Genomic DNA, 17,437 nt, shown 5'->3' with positions numbered 1-17,437 from the left:
GCAGACTCCTAAAGGGGATAATTGAAATGCCACAGTAAACCAAAGGCAATAAAATATTATTTACTAGGCATAAAACTAAGGTTGGTCTTCCTAAAAGGAACGAACAACCCCTTTATTCCGCTCCCCGGACCTGGTGCTACACCTAATTTATAAATTCCTCACCTGCCATCCCGAGGGATGCACGGCAGCCCGGGCTGCCAGGATTCCTCACGGGAAGGCTCCTCGGGTATTAGGGGGTCAACAAACCCGCCGGGAGCGCTGCCGCGGGCTCGGGCAGGTGCCGGCGGGGGCCGCAGGGCCGGGGCTGCCCGCCCGCCTGCCCCGGGGGCGAGGGGGGCTCCGCGGGGCCTTTGTGCCGCCCCCGCCTGGCTCGGCAGCGCCCCCCGCCCCGCTCCCCGGCTCCCGCAGCCGCGTCCCCCCGTCCGGCAGCCCCCGCAGCGCGGCTGCGGCCCGGGCAGGCGGCGGGCGCCGTCGGGCTCGGCGGGGAGCGGCGCCCCGGGCAGAGCGACAGCGGGGGCGGCCGGGGGGCGCTGGGCGGAGGGGGGAGCGGAGGGCCCGGGGCCTTGAGGAGAGGGGGCTGCCTGTTGGGCTCTCGGGGCGAGGGCGCGCAGCTGCCGCTGGAGCCGGCGGAGGCTGCGCTTACCTGGCGGGCAGCGCCCCGTCCCGTCGGGGCGGGCGAGCTCCGGGGCCCGGGGGCGCGTGTGGAGCGGGCTCGGGCCGGCCGAGATGTGCCTTTTCCCCTGCTGGGCTCCTGAAGGGATTTTATTTGCACTGGAATGGCTTTGAAGGAGTGAATGCATTTATTGATAGCGGAGCAGCGCTCGCAGCCTGTTTGGATTTCCCAGGGCTGCTTTGATAATGTGCCCCCTCCCCCACATCCCCCCGTGGACCCGCAGTCGCAGGCGAATACAAGGGAAATAATGCGGAGTTACGGCGTGGCTGGGGGAACGCTCCCATTTCCTGCGCTTGGGTGCGTGTAAGATGTGAGAGGTGCCACAAAACAACCTTTGGCTGAGGAGTGCAAGAGGGGAAAGGGCTCCGAGGTACAAAGGGTCAGCGAAGCCCTCCTCACCTGGAGCTCGTATTGGGTCTTCTGCGATTTAACCCAAGCGGTTTTGTCAACAGCTTGCCAAATTTACAGCGGAAAAAAGACGCTGAAGAAGGAGGAACGCGAACCATCGAGCCCGCTCCGTCCCCCGGCGCTGGCAAGCGGCACACGCGGCCGCCCGTCGCGGCTCGGAGCCTGCGATAAACAGGACTTGTCAAATGAGCCACCCGCCAGGAATGCTGGCGCAGCCCCGCCGCCCGGCCATGTGCAGCGCACATTGCACGCACATGTATGCGAGGGGGAGCCTCCGCGGGGCCCCCCCGGCACATCACCGTGTGCCCCCCGCCCCGGGACAACCGGCCGGCGGTGCCGATAGCACAGGGCGGGCCGCGCTCGCTCCCGACGGGGTGGGCGCAGGGGGCACCGCTCTGTGGGATGAGCTGGTGCTCACGGGGGTCTCACGCCGGGCTTGGCCATCGACAAGGGCCGAGCGGCGCGGGGCGCGCTCCCAGGGACGGGCCATCGAGCCCCGACACCCCCCACCCACCCCGAGGCTGCACCGGGGTCCCGCTCGCTGCCGTACAGCTTTAAAATCCAGCCCAGTCTGCAATAGGTCGGCTCCGGGCGCATGCGCTGCCGACAAAGTTTTTCAGCTGCCGTTGGCTCTGCAACTTTTTTCTTTTTTTTTTTTCTTCTTTTCTTTTTTTTTTTTTTTTTTTTTTTAAACCGTTTTAAGCGGCGGGGTGAAGAGGAGCGAGGGAGAGACACTGGGGGGAGCCGTGCCGGCTGCAGCGGGCGGGGGGCAGAGCCCCGAGGAGGAAGGGTCGGCTGTAGCGCGACGCCGCCCGCTCCGGCTCGCTCTCCAGCGCGTAACTTGCTCCCGGGCGCTGGGTGCCTTTGCCAGCGATGGATTGGGGGAGCCTCCGCTCCTGAAGCCCCGGACTTCTCCCCTCCCCCTGCCCCTGCTCGGCCTTGCAGGATCAGTCGCCCCGTAAGACAGACACACGCGTGCACAAGGGCCCCCCTCCCCCTTCCCCGGTTGTGCAGAAACTTCTTTTTCTGTTGGGCTTTTTCTTCTCTGTGTAAAATGGAGGGAGCCAGCCCCAGGATGGCTCTGCAGCCGCGGACGCCTAGCTCCGCACCGCCCAGCCTTTAAGCAAGTGAAGGGGGGCGGGCAGGGGGGAGCCCTGCGCCCGCTCGGCTCCGCTCGCGTCCCGTTCCCGCTCCGCCGAGCCGCGGAGGGGCCGCGCCGGCCGCCCCAGCGCTGCCGGGAGCCGGGTGGGAGCGCAGGGAGCCCCGCGGCGGCACCACCTGGGCTGGTGGGACGGATCGTCGCCCGCGGCGCTTTCGCTGCCGCTTGTGAAGATTTTTATTTGCTTCCGCACAATCACGCCCACGGGCGCTGTGTGCGTGTGTTGGGTTGGCTTTTTTTTTCTTGGCTTTTTTTTCTTGGCTTTTTTTTTTTTTTTTTTTTTTTGCCTCCTTCTTCTTCTGGTGGTGGAAAGCCCTAATTACTGCGATTGCTGATGGACCTTGGAAAGAAGGCTGCACTGGTGCCCCGCTCCGCAGTCGGACACGCTCAGCCTGCGCCGGACAGAGCGCCCGCTCGCCCGCCGCCCCCCGCCAGCTCCGCGGGCCCCCGCGCTCCCCCGGCAGCCGCCGCCGTCCGCTGCTTGGGAGGATACCGCCCGGCTCCCGCGATCCAGGATTTTACTTTCGCCTCGCCCTTTCCCCTCCTGCTCTGCTTGGATTACTTGGCTGCTCCCGCTCGGTGATCCCGCGGCAATGGAGGTGAGTCCGGCGGGGCGCGGTGCCGCCGCGGGCGCGCAGGGTGGGCTGCACCTCGGCGGGGCGCGGGTCCCCGGCCACGGGGCGGCCCCCTGCTCCCCGGGCTGCCGTGGGCGCTCCCACCTCGGCGCTCTCACCCAGCCCGGAGAGCGCTGCTCCCCGCTTGGAAAAAGCGCCTTTTATTTTCCTTTTTCCTCCTCTGTTTGAATTTCCCCCCGAAGAGGGGCTGCCCGCCGCAGGGATACTTGCGGGGCTCGCTCTGCCCGCCGCGTCCCGGTGCATCTTTCTGGCTGCGGCTCCTGACGCCAGTTTAAAGACATCTTTCCAAACTTCCCAAACTTTCCCGAGGACGATCGCTATGGAGGAACTCAACGTCGGCGTTAATGGTGGCCTGTACCTTTAAGGAGAGCTGGCTGGGGGCCAGCGGAGGACCCGGAGTCAGCCCCCCCCCCCCCAATTTTTTTTTTTTTTTTAATTTTATTCTAAGTTTCTGGAGATTATCACTCTGCATCTGCAGAGGGTCCCGCCAGGGTCAGAGCGGAGGAGCGCGGCTCCTCGGGGTCCTTTTGGCGCTGCAAGGACTCCATGTTGGAAAGGCTGTTGGCTTTTTGTTGTTTGTTTGTTTTTAATTGTCAATTGTATGCTAAATCGGTTGCTCTCGGAGGGTCACGGGGAGTTCAGGCGGACCGAGAAGCCAGGCTTTTCCCCGGCCGCCGCCGGCGCGGAGGGGAGGACGGAGGTGCGCCTTCCACCCCCCGGGCAAACACCCCCCGCCGCGTCCCCGGTAGGAGAGCGCTGGGCTGGGGACCCTGCCCGTGCCTGTCTCTGCAAACGCGAAACCTGGTCTCGCCCGTCCGAAATGGATGTAAAGCCGCCGCGGGGAGCAGGGGGCGGCCGGGGGGTTCCCCGCGGAGCCGCTGCGCCTCCCGCGGAGGCTGCCGCGGTTTACAGCCCCCCGGAGCCGGGGCTCTGGATACCGCCTTCCCGCAGGTAGTGCTCCCAGAAAACCAGATGCCTTCGCAGGCTTTCCAGACACCCCGTGTAAAACAAGATCACAGGCGATCCCGCGGCTGCAGGATCTGTAAAAGCCTCCCTTTTCATCTCAGCAAAGAGCGCGGGCTCCGCATGGGGTGCATTAAATACCAAAAAAAACAATCTCCGCGGCCCTACAAAGTTGAAAATGGTGCCCCACGTTCCTGACAGCTCATGCTGCCGTGCTGCCGGCCAGTCGTTCTTTTTGTTGTTGTTACTGGCTTTTTTGTTTTGGTTCGGGTTTGATGGCAGCTTGTCAGCTGCTGCGTGCAGAAGGGACGGGCTGGCAAGGCCGGGCCAACGCGGGGCCCCCGGGCGCAGGTGCCTCCTCCCGCCTCGCCACGCAGCGCCCTGGCAGGAGGAGGCGGAGGGCGATCACGGCGATGATGAGGAGCGGGAGATACCGTCGGAGGGGCAGCAGCCGCCCGTCCCCGTCACCTCCCGGGGCTCCGGCGGCCGAGGCCGCCCCCTGTTGGGAGCGGGGCGGCACAGCTCCCCGGGGGCCGCCGGGCTGGGGCTCGGGGCGCTCCGGCCCGATGCGGCGCTGGCAACGGCGCGGCGACGGCCAGGCCCCGAGGGGGCACCCGGGCCCTTTGAACGGGCCAGGGGAGCTTGGCCCCGCCGTCCGGGGCTTGCTGCGGGGTCACCGCCCCCCTCCTCGTGGCCGCCGGCTCCCTCTGCGCGCGGCGGGCCCCGGCCGCTCCCCCCGTCGGGGCAGCTCGGCGTGCGGGCCTGGCTGCTGGCCCGGGCAGCTGTTGGGGTCCCGCTTGGGCACCGGCGTCTCCAGCCTCCGCAGGGCTCGGGCAGTTCCATGACAACTCCTTATTATTAGTATTGTTACTGTTACCGTTTTAAGAGCTAGCAGATGAAAGCCAAAACCCCAGCGCGTAGGCTCTAGGGTGCCGCACACCTTGCTTCTCCTCGTCCCTCACGTACAACGCCCTCGGCTTTCGCATCTTTCCCGGGATTGATCCCATCTCAACCGGACGGGCGCGTTCTGCTGCGGGAGCCCGGCCCCAGACACCCAGCCCCGGCAGTGAGGAGCTGGGGGCTGCCCCGGGCAGGAGGCGGCCAGGGCCGGGGGGAGGCTGCAGCCCCAGCGCGGTGGCGGTGAGCGACGCGCGCGGGTCCCCAGGGGGGCTGCGGCTGCCCCGCGCGCCGGGCCCGGTGTGGTGGCAGCCCGCCGTCCCGTCCCGTCCCGTCCCGTCCCGCCGCGGCGCTGCCGTCAGCGCTCTCCTCCCGACCCTTTGCAAACAGAAATAAATTAGAATTAAGAGCACCTTCAATTCAGCATTAAGGGCTTTTTGAGAATGAATAGGGAGCCCCCAAGTGTCGAAATGTCTTTTTTTTCTTTCTTTCTTTCTTTTTTTTTTTTTTTCCCCTTCCGAGGGGAGGGGAAATAAAAAACCGTGAATGGCACTGGTTAGCGAGTGAGAGAGTCCCGTGTGAGGACGCAGACAGGGATCGTGGGACCTGCCGGGGGAAGCGTTTGACTTCCCAGCCGGCAGCCCGGTCGTTGCAGGGGCCGGGTCGGGACGCGGAGCCGCTCCTTGCCGCTCCTGGTACCTCCCCGGGCCGATACCGACTCCGGCGGGGCCCGGCGGCTGCCGTCGGGGCTGTCACCGCCGCGCCAGCGCGGAGCTCGGTGGGGCTTCGGCGATCGCGGCGAGCGGGCGGCGGCGCAGCGCGGAGGCTGCGGGAGATGGTTTAGCGGCAGCGGGGAGCGCCTTCCCCGGCCGGCGGGGAGGGGCGAGGACCGAGGACCGGCCGCATCGTCCCCGTGTGGGAGCCGCCGGGGCCCCCTCCCCCGAGGCACCGACCCCCTCGTAGCACCGGCCTCCCCCGTCTCCCGTTCGGGCTCGCTTAGCAAACCTGAAGCCGCCTTTAGCCAGCCGGGAGCGTTGCGTGTCCACGATGCTGGCTCCGCAGCGGGGAGCGATGGGGTAATGCCCGGCCCGGGGCCCGCGGGTCGCCTGTAGCCCCGGGGCAGCGGGGGCGGCCGGGCGGGGTGTGGGGACGGGGTCCCCCGTGTCCGGCGCAGCCGCCGCGGGCGGGGTGCGGGGAGCGGCGGGGCCGAGGGGCAGGCGGCCGCCCCGGGAAGGCGGTGTCCGCGGGGGGGGGGGGGTGGGGGGGTGCGGGGGTGGGTTTTGCCCGGTGCAGCGGGAGCCGCGACGTGCCTGCGTCTGGCAGCAAAGCCTCGGCGGGGAGAAGGGCAGGCGAGTCAGAGTCAAGTTAAAAGGGGCCCGGATACTTCCGTTGTTTAAACTTGAATGCTCGAAAATGGTCTGAGAAGCAATAAACAATCTGATCCTTTTTCTCCCCCCTCTAGAAATCCACTGCAGTATTAATCCAAGGAGGTGCTTTGGGGACAGTTGGCAGTACAATGGCTTCTCAGTACCTCATAGTGGCTCTGGCCATTTTCTGCTCTTTTACCCAGGTTGTAATAGAAGCCAGCTCTTGGTGGTAAGCATCTCGTATCGACTTGATTTTAAAAGGGGGTGGCAAGATTTGCTTGATTAAATGTCTGTTTGCTTCTGATGTACTTTGTTTCTGAGGGAGGACGGCAGGAACGAGACGGCAGGGGAGTAATGTTTTAGTTGTAATGCGTTGTGTAGTAAAATGAACGGGTCTCTCGAATAGGTGTAAATGTGCAACATCTCGTGTTGTAAAATTCATTTTTTAGAATGCTGTACAGTAGATTCTCTATGGATTTGATCGTCCTTAAATTACTAGATTTACCTTTCTTTTGAAAGAGTTATTTCAACTTCCTTAGATTAGAAATTTTGCATGTATGAAAGAATGCTAATTTACAATTACAAACTTTTATTTCCATCTCAGTCTGTACTTTTCTGTAACTTAAATGTTTGTAAATATATTTTGTTACAAAGAATTGCATTTAAATGTCTGCTTTGGTAAATTACCTCTTTCTATATAGTGTATGACATTGGGAGCTCTTGAAATAGGTGTTTCTCTGCTGTTTCAAGTGATCCTTTTCGGATTAATGACACTTTTTAATTGAAATGTATCCGGTGGAGAGCACTTTAAGAATTAAGAAAACAATTTGTTTATTTTTTTACAGTGAATATACTTGCCTCTGTGTTTTTGTGTGTAGTTCGGCAGAAGCTAGAAGTAGTCTGTAGCAAGTTTCTAACTTCTGGCTTGTTAAAGGTTTCTCTATTTGTTTATAGTAGAACAGATTGAAAAATGCAGACTTAAATCTAAAATGTGTGTAAAAATAAATTGGGGTTTGGGGGACTTCTTTCGGTTTTGCTTTATTTATTTTTCTGGCCTTGCAGTTGTTTGGAGCTTCTGTTCTTTTTACTATGTCCATTTACGTTGGTAAAGGACTGCCTAGATGCAAGTCTTTAAATTCTGCGTCTTACTTCAGTCTCTAACGTATGGTGATAACCACATGGATTAGAACTAGTAACTTCTCGTCTGTGCTGTCCTTAACACAAAATTTTCATATTTAAGTGGATTTTTTCTCACCTGTTAGCAAAACCAGTAATTGTATAGTCATGTATAATACACAGTTCTGTTTGGATTTTATAGACTTTTTTTTTTTTTTTTTTTTTAGTCTTTTCTTTATTAATCCAAGTCTTTCTTTATGCAGGTCTTTAGGGATGAACCCTATGAACCCCATGAACCCTGTTCAGATGTCAGAGGTATATATAATAGGAGCCCAGCCACTATGTAGCCAGCTAGCAGGGCTTTCCCAAGGACAGAAGAAACTCTGCCAATTGTATCAGGACCATATGCAGTTCATTGGAGAGGGTGCCAAGACGGGCATTAAGGAGTGCCAGTATCAGTTCAGACATAGAAGATGGAATTGCAGCACTGTGGACAACAACTCTGTTTTTGGCAGAGTCATGCAGATAGGTAGGAAGCAACATCTTTATGATTAAACTCTTGTCTAAGGATATGTATGGCATATACTGTTCTGCACTTGAATCTCTTGCCAGGTTCTTACTAAGTACTGTATACAATCAAGTGTTTTTAAAAGTTGGCAAAGGAGTTGAATTATTTTTAGCTGGAGGTGATTTCCCACCACTGTCCAGCCATGTGTCTTGGAAAACAAAGTAGGAATAGATATTTGCATATGGGAATAGAGGAGAAAGGAAAATGTGGCCCTGAAATCTCATTTTAAAAAACCTGAGACAAAATGAAGGCAACCTAAGAAAATTGAAAACAGCAGTGTCTTGTAAAATTAAAGATGTCCATGCCTAGTTCCAAAGTTAGCGGCTGCATAATAAATTGCTCTTGGTCTGGAGGTTAACTGAAGATTGCTGCTCTGTCTATTAGCGTTTGTAGGCAATTCCTTTTTGCTTATTTCTAGATATCATAACTTTTTTCTCTTTTTGAGAAAGGTGGGTTTGCGTTAAAAGTAATGTAGCAGGGTAAATTTTATGAGATCAGTTCTGTCAGGACAAAATGTGTGGTTGCCCTTATAACTCGCATTTAGTGTAATCACATCGCTGCTAAGAGAGAAGAGATTCCAGTTTAACATCTTACTATGATTTGGTGGGCACCCAGCCCTTTCCCTATCAGATCCTCGTTGAAATGTGCTTCTCCAATGCTCACGTGCTGCCTGCCTTTCCTGTCGTTTAGGGACCTCGTTGTATTTTAAAGTCCTTGGAAAAATTTTAACCAGTGCTGTTGCACTGTGTCCATGGTGAAACCTTCCTCTGACTTTTCCAAGTCAGATTGCTGATCCTGTGTCAGCAACTGAAAAACACCTATTTATTTTGCTGGGTGACAGTTGTGATCTTTTATGTAGTGATCAGTACACTGACAAACTCAGCAGTGCTTTTTAGTTGGAGATGTAAAGTAAAGCTTTTATGTCAGTGTTTTTCTGTCCTGCTTTAAAAAAATAAAGTTTTAAAATCAGATTCAAGCTAGGTTTTACCTGTAAATGGACTAACTGCAGTTCAGGTTGAAGGAACACATCAATTTACTTTTGGTCTCAATTTTTGTTAAAAGCAGTTTTATTTGGAGACTGTCAGACAAATAGAAAAAAAAAATCTGTTGCATAAATTGTATGTAACTGGAACAGCTGATTTTAGATAAAAACCTTTCCTAGGCTTCTTGCAAGCACAGTATTAACCCCTGCCCTGGAGTTTGGATTTCTACCCTACCCGAGCAAAAGTCTAAAAGCACCTGAAACGTGAAAGAAAGCTGTTTCTGTACACCTTTCTGTTCTCATAAGAATCTAACAAATGTCTGAAAAATAATCTGTTTAAAATTTAGGCCTTCCTCCTTCAGCCCTTATTTATTATCCAAGCAAGTGAAAATTAGCTCAAGGGGGCCTGTTGGTGTGAAGAAACGTATGGGATTGGGCCCGTGATTTGTGGTGTATGTCTCTGGAATAGAAGTTTCTGCCCTCCCCGAGTATGACAGATCTATTTAAAGGCTGTTTCTTTCAAGTTAAATAACTTTGCCACACCCTTCTGCTGAATATGACTGTATTAGCTGATGTCTACACAGCAATTCATCATGTAATTAAGCCACTTATTCTAATTGCAAATGGAAGCAAGGTTAATAGCCATATTCAAGAGTTAAAGAGCCTAAAGAGGGTATTCACTGAGAACAAGAAAGGTGTTGTGGGTAACAGTTGTATTATTTGGTGCTGACCTTCAGCCATGACCAGATGCCGTTCCTGGGACTGGAAGAAGTGGGTAGGTTTAGAGCCGGCTGCAGCTTTACCTCAGCCCTCCGTACCCTGGCTGGTCAGGGACTGTGAGATACTCCTTGCTCTCACCAATGTAAGAAGATGGTAGTCAGGCTCTGAAGGCACGTAGCTGGGCAGGATTTTGTCATCTCAGCTGACGACGTGCTGGCACTGGCAGTGTGCAGGAGAACGCCCGGGCAAAGCGCTGACGGACAGCACAGTAATTACCCCAGTGAATAAATGGACAGCCTTTCTTCCAGGATTTATCCTGCAAAGTTAGCTCAAGCTGTACAAGTAAACCTAGCGTTGGGTTTGGAAGCTTGCTCTGTGGCTTATTGAACTGCAAGATTTTAGGGCTTGTGTTCTCTGCTGCTCTCCTCAGCTGCTGGTGCTCAGGTCAGGCCATGGTCCTCTCTGCCTTCACCGCCTTGCGCCATCTCCTGGCTCTGTGGCTGGCCCTGGGCTGGCTGCGCCCGGGCTTTGCAAAGAGCGGAGAAGTGCTAACATAAAATAAAATAACTGGATCCTCCCCCAACAGCTCCGTGTGGTTGGGGTCCGGTTTATTCATGCCTGCTGCCTGATGTTGAATGCTTTTCAAATACAAGACAAAGAACATTTTGTGTCTTATGTTCAGGTATATAAAAAAAAAATGTTCTGTTCTTGCAGACTTACTCATATCAAGTGTAAAGCTCAGCTCCTTGCTCTGTGGGTGGCTTCCTACAGTGTGTGTATATTGAACAGTTCCATTTCTATGTTTTATATATATGGGAGAGAAGGGACTCAAACGTGTTTGGAATGTGTGTTTCCTTGCCATGGCTACAATAGAGAGAAATGCTGGGCTGTGGGAAAAGACAGATATGTTTGACAGTGAAGGAAAGCACAGTTGTGCTTAAAGACTTAAAAAAAAATATATAAAAATTTCAGAGTAACTCTTCCATGTGGAATCATCACTCTTAATGTGTTCCTGGGGTTGAAGAGTAGAGGCGGTGTTGGCTTGCAACCTGCGGGGGCTTGAAATCTACTTCAGCAGCTGATGCTATTGAATAATTCACCTAAATGTTCAAGGAGGGAATGTGGGGGGCAACTCTCCTTTCTGTCCCCCAGCCTTACCTTCTCCTTCCCACTAAGAATAAGTTTGTTAAAATATGCTCCATCATTGATAATAATGAAAACTAGTAAAAAAAAAAAAAAAAAAAAAAGGTCAGCTTTATAGCTTTATGAGTTTAAATCCTGCGATAAATGGTATAGTTAACCATGTGAAAGCATGAGCTAACTAAATATGAAAAAGAATAAAACAGAATGGAAGAGGCAAGTCCTGTGGTCCAGAGCAGACCATGTTTCATTCCTCTCAATCTAGTGGAAATTTTGCTTAAGGAATTAATCCAGAAATGTGTATTACAGAACAAACGGGAACATAAAATCTGTATGTGGTTCCCCCTGCTATACTTTGCAGTAAATGCGAGGCATAAGTCACTACATAAAGCCAGATCTTTTTTAACTGAAAAGGCTACTCCTGTAACCCTTTATACCCGTAATTCATGTAAATACTTCCATGAGCAGGTGTCTGTGAGAATAGATCATTGTTAAGTAAGGGAGCAAAGCGCTTCTCATCTTCCTTAAACCTGATCTTTCCCAACATAAGACTTCTGATTTTTCCCATTTAACCAGCATTTATTATTAAAATTAATTGAGTGGATGACAGCTGTTATATTAACAAAGCTGCTCTGAGCGTGGTGTCATCTTGATGTTAAATATGGACCAGACTGCAAATTATTTATGTTCCAGAAGTGCTCAGAAGCTCCTATTAGGTTTGACTTGTTGAGGTAGGTCTTGTACAAAGAGTTCCTGCCTCAAAATGTTGCTGCCTAAGTACATATGACATGTCCAAAAAGCAACCTCTTAAAGCCCTAATTTTTCAAAGGCACATGCAGTTCCCTAAGAAAAATCTTACAAAATCAAGATTAAAAAAAAGCTTGATATATTGGTTGAACTAAAGATTAGGACTAAAATGTAACTCATATAAGTAGAAAAAAAAAATTAGCCTATTCTCTGTCATTCTGGAAGTCTTTTTTGGAGAAGACCCAGTGGGATGCTGTCTTCTAAGATGAAGAACAAAGTTCAAATGGGCTCTCTGGTGCAGCTTTTGTGGTTTGGGTTTGTTTGTTTGTTTGTTTGAAAGCTTTTCTAGTTGTAGTCAGAACTTGTGACACTCTTGGAAATGGGATAGGGGAAGTCAAGCTTTAAGTAAAGGTGGGATTGGATACTTTCAAGTGGATGGTACGTGGCCATACCTTGCATTGTGGGTATTGTAACTTTTTCTTCCAAAAGTTTGAAACTTGAGGTTTTCAACTTCCAATTAAGGGCACCAGATGCAGGAGAAAACCTTCAAAGCGGCCTTGTGCTAAGGATTTTTTCTTCCCTGTAATTTGTAAAGATGATTGTCCATGGACTTCTCATACGAGATCACTTGTATATTCACATGAGCTGGAGTGGTGGACACTAAACAGCACAGGTTGTTCTTAGTTTTAAATAGCCCCCTACAGAAGTGCCTGGTTTATTTGTAGGGTGAAAAGTTGTGTGCTATTCTGCTGCACATTTCTTTTGATACCAGGAGGCTTTGTAAAACTCTGTAACTTTAAATAAATTGGAACAAGTGGGTGAAGTGCATAAATCATGTTTGAGAAGTAGCAATTTAAGAACCAGACTTCTAAAAGTTGTATTTAACATCTCTTTTTTTTTTTTTTTTTTTTTTTTTGAAAGGAGGGAGTCTGTTTCCCTTTCCGCCCCTGACATGCAGGCAGGGTTGCTTTGGCCCTGCTGGCATCACACTCCAGCTCCGAGTCACCTCCGCCCCGCTCCCCCACCCAGCCTTTCGCCAACATGGATGAGAAGTGACTCCTGCTCTTTGCAGGCACCTCACGTGCTCTGATTGATTGGGATTGCTTGGGTTTTTTTCAGAGCAAAGGCATTTGAGGCGCATGGTTCGGGGTTACTCTGCCTTTTAGTAGGTGAATGAATTCTGGTGGCTCCTGGAGAGCCTTTGCCCTGCCGGCTGAGGGGTGGGCAGGGAACGGTGCGCGTGGGCTCTCCCCTAACACCGCTTGTCTTTCTGCGCAGGCAGCCGGGAGACGGCATTCACCTACGCAGTGAGCGCGGCCGGGGTGGTCAACGCCATGAGCCGGGCCTGCCGGGAGGGCGAGCTGTCCTCCTGCGGCTGCAGCCGGGCAGCGCGGCCCAAGGACTTGCCCCGGGACTGGCTTTGGGGTGGCTGCGGGGATAACATCGAATATGGATACCGCTTCGCCAAGGAGTTTGTTGACGCTCGGGAGCGTGAGAGAGTTTACCAGAGAGGCTCCTACGAGAGCGCCCGCATCATGATGAACCTGCACAACAACGAGGCCGGGAGAAGAGTAAGTGGCTGTTGGACAGCACATCCCTCTGTCCTGGCCTGCATCCCTCCCTCTGGGAAGGACCTGCTTCGGCAGGGCGTGTAGCAGTCTGGGCGGTGACCAGCCATCAAAGCTTGTCTCCGTGTCACTGCTCAAAATGAGAAAACTGCAAACAGGGCGTAGGTGGGTGGGGAGCACGTGAATTTGTGTTGCCTCTGGTTGTCTGACAGCCATGTTGCCTTCCCAGTGAGGGAGGGTTGGGAGTGAAGTGTGTTGCGTTTCCCTCCGTGTTGTTTCATTAAGAGTGGGTTCTCTGTAGGACAGAATTTTATTAGTTTGTATTTCCAACCAAGACAGTGTGAATTGGAGGGAAGAGAGACGTGCTGGGCTTTCCAGGCTGGACTCATACTGCAGGATTGTTCTGATATTTTTTTCTTTCCTTGCTTAAAGAGGATGTGAAAAGCTCCTCCATAGTATTAGAAAACATGGTCTTCTGTGGTTAAGCATGTCTTTATGGTTTCTTTAATCTTGAAAATGCCTGAAATGAATGGGTGTAAACTTTTCTTTTTATAATAGTCTGAATATGAAGAGCCAAAGTCATTATTTTCCTAGAGCTTGAAGCACCAGAAGTAGTCGGCTGGAGACTTTACACTTGTGTTCAAAGGTGAAGAAGGATGAAAGATAATTGAAAATTAATAGTATTTAAATATGAGAGGAGGGTGTCCGAAAGCAACGGATAGGCCAATTTACTATTAACAAGGAGAAAAGCAATGCTTTCATAGTTGCTTATGGAGACTCAAGCAGGTTTTTTCCTTCCTCAGCCTCATCTTTGCAGTGCCATTTGGCGCTGTTAAGACTCTCTGTAACTGCTGGGTGGAAGTTGTCTACAGTATCATCTAATGTGTCAGATCCCAGGATTTTTGGGGCAGTGTCAACACTGACTCTTATTTCTATTTGTACAGGGCAAATGACTGATGTTTCCCTGCCAAAGCTTTGTAAAGAGGATATTGCTATGTAGCGCCGTCTCCCACCCATAGGTGTTTGGGGGTTTCTTCTTGGATGAAGTCTCTCTTGCAGAGCAGTATTTGGGATAGGAGGAGGATGTTGAGCCAAGAGTAGACAATCAGCTGCAGCCAAGCCAGGAGCGAGAGGAATCTTAACTCTTTCCCTAATTGCAGCCTCAAGCAGAGATCAATAGAGAGAGTAACTCAGATAGAAAATAAAAGGATGTTTTACATTTCTCAATGAAACAGCAAAATCCTTTGCTGGCGCGAGAGCAAATTCCTAAAATTTGACTGCAGCCTGACTGATGCTGCTGTCTGGGCTGTGTTTGTGCTTTTGCGGCTGTTTCTGTGGTGGGAGAGGCTGGTGAGAGCAATCCCCTCCTCCTCCCGGCTAACAGGGGTGCTGGAGGTGCATGTGTGTCAGCTGGCTCGCTTTTCCTTCCCACCGCATGGCAGGAGGGAAGAGGATGCTAAGGTGAATATTGTGGAGGGGCAAGTGGGAATGTGACGGAGGGCAGGAAACAAGGGTAATAAACGCTTTCACAGCCATGCTGATGCTTCATTGCCACTTTTCTTTTCTCTCCCTGGCTCCTCCAGACTGTGTACAACCTGGCTGATGTGGCCTGTAAGTGCCACGGTGTCTCTGGTTCCTGCAGCCTGAAGACCTGTTGGCTGCAGCTTGCTGATTTCCGCAAGGTAGGCGATGCCCTGAAGGAGAAATACGATAGCGCTGCCGCCATGAAACTCAACAGCCGGGGCAAGCTGGTGCAAGTGAACAGCCGCTTTAACGCACCCACCATCCATGACCTGGTCTACATCGATCCCAGCCCTGACTACTGCGTGCGCAACGAGAGCACTGGGTCCCTGGGCACCCAGGGCCGCCTTTGCAATAAGACCTCGGAGGGCATGGACGGCTGTGAACTCATGTGCTGTGGCCGGGGGTACGACCAGTTCAAGACGGTGCAGCGAGAGCGCTGCCACTGCAAGTTCCACTGGTGCTGCTACGTGAAATGCAAGTTGTGCACAGAGATTGTGGACCAATTTGTGTGCAAATAGGGGACGGACGAGTTGAGAGGAACTGCAGCCACCTGCCAGCAAGGGGTGCAGGCCCCTCTCCCTTCCCACAGGACTATCTCCACTTTATTTATAGAGTCCAACAAGTTGTCGTCTTCTTTTTTTTTTTTTTTTTTAAAAAAAGGGGGGGGGTGGCGGGGGGAAGGAAAAAAGAAAGAAAAAAGAAAAATATGACGGTTGCAAAGAGAAGTGCCTGGAAACCCTCTCTGCGTCCATCCCAGAACTGTGTGCGGCTTATATTTTCGGCAATAATGGGGGAGAACCTGAGAATATTTATTTTACAAAGTTAAAAAAAATTGACTTTTCTTAAAAACAATAGAGTAGTCTAAGGGTAAATTCCAACATATCCTAATTTAGTCCCATGGGACGTAATACATGTGCAGTAGGCAGAGCAACCATGTAATGTGCTTGGGATGTTAGAACAATCCTTATGGATGCGAGGAACACAGACCTGTCCATGACTTTTAGTTTCAGATGCTAGAAGTTATCAGAATAAGGTATATAAAGCTGTTCAGTACATTTAGGGCTCTGTAAGTAAGGGGTATATCCATCACGAGGTGTGGTGTCAGTTGCAGATCTGAACGTGCCCGCTTTAGGTACGCAATGTCATCAGAGGGTGAAGAGCAAAGGATCGTAAAGGCTTCAGCTGTGCTATTCCTGAATCGCCGTGTCTGGTTCCAGAACCTAACAAGACCAAAAAAAAAAAAAAAAGAAAAAAAATTCTGCCTTGACAAATAATAAAGAGATACTTCAAGGCTGAATTTGGCCTTCTTAGCTAATCATGACGTTTGAGTGTCTCATCTTGCAGAGCAGCACTTCGCCGCTGCCGAGTGTGGGGAGCGGCTGCGGTGCAGGCAGTGTGGAGCGCTGTAGCCAGGCAGAGGAGAGCTGCGATGCTTGCAAACGGGTTTGGTCTCCCAGCCTGGAAAGCCCATAGAAAATAGAATTCCCCAGATTTGAAAATGCCTCAAAAATGGTGTAATAGCTGGCTGTCTTTCAAAACACAGCTTGACAAATAACTCTTCTAATTTTATGTGAGAAAATAAATCATTAGATATCCACTCTTGGAATGATTGATTTTTATTTTTTTCGCAGATTTTGGGAATGCTTTCACTGAAGGAGACAATAGTTTCATATTTTAATAACATTAACTGACTATTGTAGTTCAACAAAATGTTGCAGCAATACCAAATTTATCATCCTATGTCTTTAATACACATGCTTTAGATAATATATTGCAGATATACACTACAACTGTTCAGACTATACTTGGGCAGTTACATATATATGGGAGAACTGTGGTCTGCTGGTGTCTTGATATTTCAAAGCTTTTTGTACATATATATTTTAATGATCTAAGTAATAATAAACCATCTAAATTGCAGGGGCAGTTCACCCCCCATTTTCTTTTTCAGATCTCTTCAGGTTTTTAGATTGATTCTAACCTTTTGGTGGTTTTGTTTTGGGGTTTGTTTTTTTTTTGTTATTATTTTTTAAAAGCTTTTATCATTCAGAAGTTTTAAGAGTAATCACAAAGAAGTAAGCCTCTTCCCATCTTTAAGACTTTCTTGGGCGGTTGGTAGAGGCAGCACCCTGCACTTGAATTGATACCAGTCTGGAGGTTGCATGTATTCCACTCTCACGTTAAGGGCATTACTGATTTTTGCTGAAAGGAGACCCCTTCCAACTCCAAAATGTGCTGCGTGTGGCCCTTGCTTTTCAGGTTTTGAAATGGAAATTGTTATTTGTTGAACAATACGCGTTCCCCCCAGCGCTGTGTAGTTACACAGGATTTCATCATTGGTTCAGATGCCTCTTTCCAACTCGGTCCCATCCAACAAGGTAAAGTGTTTTGCAAGTACCAAGTGAGGAAAATCTTTCACTTTAGCCTAGTTGTACTAAAGCCTTGACTTTTCACGAGCCTTTAAGCTGTATCATTAAGTTCATCTTGGTCATTTATCAGCTTCTTAAATGGCGCTTTATTGCTCTTAATTTATTGTACAAGGACATATTTACCCCTCATCTTCAGATGTTTGCAAAGAATATCTTTAAAGTAAGATAAATAAATAAAGCACTAATTCATTGAATATGTCACTTTGGTTTTTATTGTACAAAAACCATGATCTTTTTTTTTTTTTTTTTCCAGTTGCTGAATCACCTCATGTTCCTTTCTAGTGACCTTTGTCTCAGCAGAACTGAGTCTCATGATCCTAGCTATAAAAACACTATTTAATGTAAAATATTTTACTTGTCATTCAGATATGTAAATCTTCTATGTCCTTTCCTCTGTTCTGTACATTTAATGTACATATTTCTGTCTTGCGTGATTTGTATATTTCACTGTTTTTTTTTTTTTAAAAAAAAAAAAAAGAAAGGATTATGCCATAATGGAAGATAGACTATAAAAATAAAACTTTGGTTGTATATTGGGAAG

The 17,437-nt window shown here is 50.7% G+C and overlaps 1 protein-coding gene across 2 annotated transcripts; it reads left to right on the top strand.

Annotated features, from left to right (window-relative positions):
- The first annotated feature begins 2,531 nt into the window (after window positions 1-2,531).
- Window positions 2,532-17,431, top strand: WNT5A (Wnt family member 5A). 2 transcript variants are annotated; one of them, XM_037386923.1, is made up of 5 exons: window positions 2,532-2,839; window positions 6,198-6,331; window positions 7,482-7,747; window positions 12,654-12,946; window positions 14,527-17,431. In XM_037386923.1, the coding sequence occupies exons 1-5, from the start codon at window positions 2,834-2,836 to the stop codon at window positions 14,983-14,985; spliced, it is 1,158 nt and encodes a 385-aa protein (XP_037242820.1). In that variant the 5' UTR covers window positions 2,532-2,833; the 3' UTR covers window positions 14,986-17,431. The 2 variants fall into 2 exon arrangements, with proteins under 2 accessions (XP_037242820.1, XP_037242821.1); XM_037386924.1 differs by lacking the exon at window positions 2,532-2,839 and adding an exon at window positions 5,362-5,811.
- Window positions 17,432-17,437: the final 6 nt, after the last annotated feature.

This window comes from Falco rusticolus, chromosome 4 (assembly GCF_015220075.1).
Source record: "Falco rusticolus isolate bFalRus1 chromosome 4, bFalRus1.pri, whole genome shotgun sequence".
Lineage (NCBI taxonomy): Eukaryota > Metazoa > Chordata > Aves > Falconiformes > Falconidae > Falco > Falco rusticolus.
Note: the sequence above shows the minus strand (reverse complement) of the source record. Positions and strands in the feature narration are given on the sequence as shown.